General features: G+C 43.5%; 1 protein-coding gene across 1 annotated transcript in view; it reads right to left on the minus strand.

Moving 5' to 3' along the window:
* Window positions 1–3,264: 3,264 nt before the first annotated feature.
* The window catches only part of PCDH20 (protocadherin 20), a 10,528-nt gene continuing 5,184 nt past the window's right edge, over window positions 3,265–8,608 (minus strand). The window contains exon 2 of the mRNA XM_019523820.1: window positions 3,265–7,346. Coding sequence (XP_019379365.1) covers window positions 4,656–7,346 — 2,691 coding nt within the window. The 3' untranslated portion in view covers window positions 3,265–4,655. The remainder of the gene's footprint in view (window positions 7,347–8,608) is intronic.

Consider the following 8,608-nt stretch of genomic DNA (forward strand, 5'->3'; position numbering starts at 1 on the left):
TATATATATATATATATATATATATATAGTTAATGGATCTGGGGTTCATTTTTTGAATCCAAAATTTGGGGATTTTTTTTTTTATCAGAAAAAAACCAGGATCCTTGTCATGTCTGATTTCAGAGGGACCAGATTTCCCTACCATACTTCAGAGGTTCCTTCAAAGCTTTCTAAGTCAGGGGTGCCAAACAGTCAGCCTATGGGAGTGATCCAGCCTATGGGAGCCTATCCATCCCACCAGGCTACCAGTAAGTATTGGAAGTCTGGAGACATTGACTGACAAAAAACCTGGAGCTCTTTGGCTCTGTTGGGCATTGTCGTGAGTGGTAAGCTTAGCTCACTGCCACCACTCCTGGACTAACTCCCTCAGACTTCTTGCTACCACCTCTGGACTCTCACCTGTGCTGCCACTGAGCACCTCACTACTCCTGTCACTGTGCTGCCTTTACACCCCAAACTGGATTCATCCCACAAAAATGCCCACTGTTTGGATCTAGCCCAGGGCCCAGGTGAGTTTGACAGCCCTGCTGTAAGTCATGTTACATGGACTTTAGTGAACTGCAGATCAGACCTTGTAGACACACTCCTACAGTTGAACCCAGATTCAGCAAAGAAGACAAAGGTGTTTGCTGAATCAGGGCATTGAACCCAGGTAGGCCATTAGAGTAATTAGTGTTTTAGGTGTCAACTTAGGAAAATCAAGCATGCAAAATGCTTTACTTTTCACTGCATTATTTCTGATCCTATCTTTGAAGACGTGTGCTTAATCCCTGCCCCCTGGGCCGGATTTGGCATGCAGCACTGTGTTTTCCAGCCTGTGGGGCTCTCCACAGGTCCAAGAATTTAGCTGTAGGTGAGTGGTGGCACTGCTCCTCTGCTGCTAAATTTCCAGACCTATGGAGATTGCTGGGCCCTGTGCTGGATGGGGCACCAAATCCTGGCATGCAGAGCTGGATGAGGGTGACATTGGCCCCTTACAGCCCCAATCCCAGTGTGAGGGAAACAGGAGTGGCACTAAGCCCCAGTGCAGGCACACTGTGGGGAGGGGAGAGGGCAGGGCTGGGCCACTGGAACCCAACCCTGGCATGCCAGGCAGGCAGAGGGTAGTGTTGGGCCCTCAGGACCCTACCCTTGCACATTGGGTAGGGAAGGGGTGATGCCAAGCCCCAGGGCCTGATCTGGCCTGCCAATAGCCCTGCAGCAGTCATCTGATATGCAGGTCAAAAGGTTGAGAAAAACTGCTTTAGGACTATCAGTGATTAGATAATTCTGCATTATAAAAAGAAAGGGTAGGGGGAGAAAAAAAAGAGAAAATTTCAGTGACCCATGGAGCTCCCATCTCTTTAAAAAGAATAAACTGGAAAAACCTGAACTAATTGCTATGCTTACCTTCCCTGGGCTTATTGCCCATATCTTGTCTTTTTTTTGTAATTTGCTAATTCTAATTAAAATATATATTTGCATTGCAGTGCTATGAGGCCTTTGGCAGCATAAAGTTTAGGCCAATCTCATTTTTACTGAACTGGAAAAAGAGCACCCGCTTACTCTCAAATCGGCCAATGGATATCAGACTGTTTAATGAATGGGACATTTATTTTTGTGCCAGCTCAACTACCAACATTGACAAGATTTGCATATACTTTGGCAAGTCCACTGCCACAAGGTGTTAGTAAAATGGGCCTATTATATTAGAGTCTAATTTATTTTAGCTCCACTCACTACAAAATGTTTTTCACATGAAAGGAATTTCTGTAAGGGATACACTGGCAACAGCACGGTCTGCAGAAATGGGCCTCTTATTTTACACACCAGGAAAATGAAAGCATTTTTTCTGTGCAAAACTTGTAATGTGCCATCAATTTCAGATAACTGATGAGTTCATCACTAGCCAAACTGCTGCATGAGTGTTTGGTAACTCTTTTTTTACCGGCTGCCTGAAGTTCAAAATATAAATATGTGTTTTCCAAAAAAGAGAAAGAGAGAAAGGAAGGAAGAATGGAATCCTGTCTTGCAGCATTTACCTTCTTCAGTGAGATTACCTGAAAAGGGGTTTTTCATGAGATTGAATATGATACCCTTACACTGAAAAGCTCCTTACACCAAAGAAGGAGAGGAGTATATGATCTTATCTACTTATGACAGTGCCGGTTGCAATGAAACTGATTTATTAAAAGGAGCAAAAGACTGTGTACACACAATTATTAAAACAGGGTCATCTAAGTTAATAAAATATTAAACAGGAACCGCTTAAGCCGAACTAAAAATGCCACACTTAAATTAGTAAATTAGTGCAATTTTGTGTGTTGACAAGGCCTGAGTGAAAAAACCACAATCTTGACCATTTTAAGATTGCAGGATAAAGCCCATGATTTTAAAGTTCATGGTCTTGTTCCTGCTTATATTTAAGAAAATAATAAAACTGTTATCAACTTCACTGGAACCAAGAATGGACTTGCAGTTTGAAAAATCCAGAAACAATGCAGAAATCCAGAAACAATGTAGAAAATGCTATTTAACTTTTACTTAACCTGTCACTATATTCAAGAAATGATATGTGGAGGATGAAGCAATAGCCCACCAAAACTTCATAACATATCTCCTATAAAGAAACCATTTTCAAAGAATTAATGCTATTTTTCTTCAGAGATAATAATCACTGTCTCTTTTTTGACACATGAATTTTCATGGATACATACCATTTTCATATATTAATAATATTAAAAGGAAAAAAACAAGGTGATTAACCAGAGGCATTTGACAGGCTGAATTAATTTTTCATGGACTATAGCCAACTAAAAGTGCACAAACAAAGCATGTCCAGAAAGTGTCTAATAAAATGTTAATATTTGGAACTAGTTAAAAAATATTCTGAAAGAAAATTTTGCTAGTAAGGCAAAAAATGGGCCAATTTATGATACTCTTGCTTATGCTAAAAAACAACACTGATTTCAGTGGGCCTATAGTGGAAAAAATATTAGTCAACTTTTATATAGTAAATCTATAGATGTACTGCATACATTAGTTAAATGAGAACCTGTTTCTGTGCCATTTATATCAATTGAAGCCTTGCCACAAACTTCAGTGGGTAGAAGACTATTCCTCAAATGACTGTTTTGAAGCATAATATGTTTTGGAAGTAGTATTAAATTATGGCATGAATTACATCAGAAGTAGAACAGTAAATGACCAGATAAATGTGAGAAGATACAGTTTGTAAAAAGAGTAAGCTTCAGCTATATCATTAAAATGCTAGTACAGACAGAATGAATTATTATGAAAATATATAGCTTTAATTTGCAGACATATAAACACTTTTGGTACAGTACAGACATATGATGCCAGAAATCAAAATAATCCATCTTAAGCTTAACACTTATTTACCTTGTTTACACAGAGAAATTTGATGTAACCATCATACAAAAGATAGTTCCCAGCTCTTACAATGAATTGAAAGTAATACATCACTGATAAATCTGCTTTGTTGCAGAGGATACAGCAAAGAATAAATTATCAAGAAAATATGTCACCAGTCTTACACGTAATATTTTGGATCTGATCCAAAAGCAAAGCCAATAAAAAGGAGCCAGGAGTAGGAGCCAAAACTCAGAAATTAGATCTTACACATGAAATACCAATCCAGAGAGCAGCAACAGTCAGTATAAACTAAGTCCTAAAATTGCTAATAATATGAAATGATTTTTGTTTTCATCTGACAGAACAGATTCAAAAGTATCACGTAAAAATATATTACACAACCAAAGTGATGAAGTACTACTGACAGATTGCTGAAAGTACAAAAAAAATTAACACTTCCATGACAGCTAAGGATTTAGCCATTCTCTTGCTTCCTTGTATCTGGCCACAGACTTATTGAGAGGGGCATAGAGTTTTGTCTGTCTTTGCTGTAAGTACTATTAATACAATTTTCCATGATAATGGCCAGTAAACTGCTGGAGCAACTGGTAATTTGTGCAAAGATAATAGGCCTGCAGTAAATGAAAGATGTAGATGTCACAGCTGTTCAAATTCTCACTGTGTGACAACATCTTGCATTCTTGCTCCACAGGAATTGCACTTCTTTTTAATGCCTCTCCTTTCATAATGAGCAAACTTTGCTTGTGAGGTAATAAATATTCTCTTTGTTTTCCTATTGCATTTTCTTTTCCCTATTCTTTCTGTTTTACATACAGTAGGGCACACCTTTCTTTTGTGTTAATGTCTCTATGCCTGTGCATGTTTTATTTTATAATCAATATATTTAAAACATACTTTGCATTTGTCTCATGGACAGTTTCCCGCACAGGAGTAGCTGAAGCCCTCTTGTGGTTACAATGACTTTTAAACTGAAGTTTAATGCATCATCATCTTACCTTCCTTTTTCTTTGCGATCACTGATCTGATTGGTTTATGAAGGCTGAAAATGATATCCGTGTTTTCAGAGAAAGATTGCTAGCTGTTAGTACTAAGATTTCATAAAAAAGCTGTACACTGAATTTGAAGTTAAAAAACTGTAAACAGCTATTTACATGTACAATATTATTAAATTATAAATTAGTGGTCCTTCATTGTAATCTCTGTCAACACACGTTCCATTTGGAGTTTGAGTATCGTCCAGGGTTTGTTAGACATCGGTTTGAAAAGTCTGTATGGAAACCTCAGATATTCGAAATCTCCATCGGTTTTTTCTCCAACATGTGTAGGTTAATTCTTCTGTTTAGTGGGATTTGTACTTCCAAATTTTCATCTGCACTGTGAGGCTTTTTCCCTTTCCTTAAACAGATGTAAATGCCCATCCCAGTTACTAGGGTGATTGATCCCAAGCTTATTATTGATAGAGCTACTAAGGTAGGCACGCAAGATGCTGACTCTATTTTTTTATGTGTAGGCTCTATAGATATTTGTGGCAGTTTTTCCTCTATATTGATATCAGGTTCCTTTCTTAACAAACTTTCAATATAGCTCTCATTGCTAACAGTGTCATTGACAAAAAGGTTTACCATGACTGTAGAGTAGAGTGGCTCTGGGTAGCCATGATCACTGACTTTCACAAGCAGCCGGTATAGACCATAGTCATTCTGCATCAGTGCCTCCTCCAAAGTGATATTACCCGTTTTCGGATCAATCCGAAATGATTCAGGTCGAGGACCTCTTCTACCTATGATGCTGTAAGCTATGACAGCATTCATGCCTGTGTCTTTATCTACAGCATACACCTCAGTGATGGGAGAGCCAGGAAGAGTAGATGGAAGTACCAAGAGATAGGACATGTTAGATTGAGGAAACAAGACCAGAGGGGGGTTGTCATTTATGTCCAGAAGAAGAACTGTTATTTTTGCAGTAGACGACAAAGCAGGATCACCTCCATCGACAGCTTCAATCCACAGGACATAGGAGCTTTGCTGCTCCCTGTCCAGAGAGACCTTAGCTCTCAAAATGCCTTTGCCAGTATCTATGACAAAAATATCACTTCCATTTACAACAGAAAGGGCAACCCATCCATTTCGCCCTGAATCAGCATCTGTGACACTGATAACTCCAATTTCACCAAAACCTGGAAAGTTTTCTGGTACAAAAAAGCTGAAATCCTTATTGATAAATCTAGGACTATTGTCATTTTTATCCAGTACTGTGATGGTGACAGTAGCTATTGATTCTTGGGGGGGCAATCCAGAATCTACTGCCTTGACAGTGTACCTGTATTTCTCTTTTTCCTCTCTGTCCAGCTGGGTGGAAACTGTAAGAACTCCAGTGGTTTTATCTAAAGCAAAATAGGATGGAGCATCAGGCCCTAGATAATAGGACACTTTCCCTCTCTCTCCACTGTCAGCATCTGTTGCATGCAATTTGGCCAAGAAAGCATTGGGGACATTGTTTTCCTCAATGGATAATTCTATTAATTGTTGAGAGAAAACTGGTGAGTTGTCATTATCATCCAGAACTTGCACTTTAATTATTTTGTTGACATGAAATCCCTCTGAGTTCCAGGCAACCACTGATATTTCATAGAGCTGCTGTACCTCATAGTCCAAAGGCTTTGTAGTCTCTAACAGATATTCATTATTGTATGGCTTATATGGCGTCAATCTGAACGGCCCATCACCATCTAAGTAGCAATCAACTTTGTATTTTTCATCTGGGTCTTTTATGGTAAAAAATGCAATTGGAGTGTTTACAGGCTCCAGTTCTTTCAAGTAAACCACCCCGTCTACTTCATTAGCTATGAAACGAGGGACCACCTCCGGAGGTCTCATCATGACTTTGATGATGGACACTAGGACAGTGATCACAGCAGGGATGCACCCAGGACCGTTAGCCAAAATGATCAACCGGTGGAGCCGGGGAGTATCACCATCAATCTTCCTGGAGAGTTCAACAATGCCTTTGCTTTCAACCAGGTGGAACAAGTCTTTGGAAGGCTGTGGGACCTTCTGGCTATAGGAGTAGGTGATCTGGGCATTGGAACCCAAGTCCGCATCCAGAGCATGGACGGTGGCCACGCGGGCCCCAGTGCTGGAATTCCCACAGAGGGTGACGTTGAGCTGGGACTCGCTGAACTGGGGGCAGTTGTCATTGACGTCACTGATGCCGATGGTGAGGGTGGCACTGCCGACCAGCGGAGGAGTGCCCCCATCCTCTGCGAAGATGAGGGTGATGTACTCGCCCCTGGCCTCCCTGTCCAAGGCACCCATGACAATGAGATAGGGGGTCCTCTCCCCACTCTCATTCTCCTCCACGTCCAGCGTGAAGACCCCGTAGTCGTCCCGCAGGCGGTAGGTCTGGACGCTGTTGGTGCCCACATCAGGGTCCAGGGCCGGGTGCTCAATGGCCAGGCGCGTGTTGACTGGCGCATTCTCAGGCACCCAGAGGCAAATGTGGGGCACGGGGAAGCGCGGGGCATTGTCGTTGACATCACGGATGGCAATCTTTACCTTCACCAGGCGGAAGTACTCCTGGGGCAGCACCAGCACATCCAGCAGCAGCAGGCATGCCTCGGGTGAGGGCGCGGGTGGCGAGGTGCCAGCGCCGTTCTCTGCACACAGTGCCTCGCGGTCTATTTCCAGTGCCGACGTGTGCAGCTCCCCCGAGCGGTTGTCCAGGCTCACATACTGGCCACCCAGCCCCTGCGATGCCAGGCTGAAGCTCAGCGCCGGGCCCTGGGCTACTGCTAGTGCTGCCCCCACCTGCTCCTCTGCTGCCCAGCCAGGCAGCTGCAGGTCCCTTGCCAGGCTCCCGATGAGCACTCCGGCTGGCAGCCCCTCATTGAGGCTGTAGAAGAGCTCAGTGGCGCGGCTGTAGCTGGCAAAGCAGTTGAAGGGGCCGGTGAACAGCAGGACGAGGAATAAGTGCTGTGTGGAGGGGGCGGAAAGAAAACAGGGGGTTAGGTAGCAGTTCCAGCTGGCTGAAGCATCCGTTCCACAGCCCCCAACACATGGGGTGCACCCCAGCGCCCCTCCCCACGCAAGCAGCAGCCACCCCTCTGCACCAGGCATGGGGCTTAGACAGCAGATCCTCCTGGCTGGAGCATCACAGCCCCCAGCATATGGGATGTGCCCCAACCCCCTTCCCCATGCCATCAGCAGCCACCCCTATACCCTATGCACCAGGAACAGGGGGTTAGACAGCAGGTCTGCCTGGCTGGAGCATCCCCTCCACAACCCCCAGCCCATGGGATGCACCCCTCCCCCATGCAATCAGCACCCACCCCTATGCACCAGGCACAGGGGGTCAGACAGCAGATTTGCCTGGCTGGAGCATCACAGCCCTCAGCCCATGGGATGGACCCCCGCCCCCCTTGCAATCAGCAGCATCACGCATCTCCCTGTTTGTATCTTAATAAACTGCTGCCACATCCATTTTCACACATCTCTTTCCTCCATTCCCCCTATCACATTTTGATCCCTTTCTCCCAGCTCCATTGTGAACTAATTCTAGATCTGTTTTTGCCTTGGTCCACTTATGCCCCCTTCATCCCCACCCCATTCCATATCGGTCTACTTTTATTCTTCCTCCCCACAAATCATCTTTATCTCCTTTGTGTTTTCTTTCCTATTTGCTTCTTTTTTCAGTTCTTTCTGTCTCCACATGCTGGAGCCAGCTGGTGCTCAGACCCGTACACAGCCCTACCTAGGTCAGCTCATGCTCAGTCACTAGCATGGACCGCATGGACTTAGGTGGGGCAGCTTTGCAACCAACTGGCATACAATTTGGGCAGCAATCATCTGCTTCCTAATTTTTTCAAATTAATATTTTTAGAATTTCAGGACATATTTTTACATAGAAAATTCACAAATAATCTGTATTTTTTCACCCAAACTTAAGAGCCCAAGGCTAGATCCACCAAAGACCTTAAGAGGCACACTGCTCAGCAGTGTTGGGCACCCTGCTGACTAGCAAAATTCTCGACATTGAGTTGGGCACCTTGATTCCTTTTACAATACATGAGGAGAGTTAGACACCTCAGAATAACACACACAAAAGCCAGCCTTCTGAACAGAGTGCCCCCTAAGCCAACCAGAAGAAAATACTTCAGGCTAACTCTAGGCTGTAAGGAGGTGCCTCCCTGCACCTTGAGAATTCACTCTCTCCGAGAGTTACATGCCTGAATCAG

Source organism: Gavialis gangeticus, unplaced genomic scaffold, assembly GCF_001723915.1.
Source record: "Gavialis gangeticus isolate Ggan-Ray unplaced genomic scaffold, GavGan_comp1, whole genome shotgun sequence".
Taxonomy (NCBI): domain Eukaryota; kingdom Metazoa; phylum Chordata; order Crocodylia; family Gavialidae; genus Gavialis; species Gavialis gangeticus.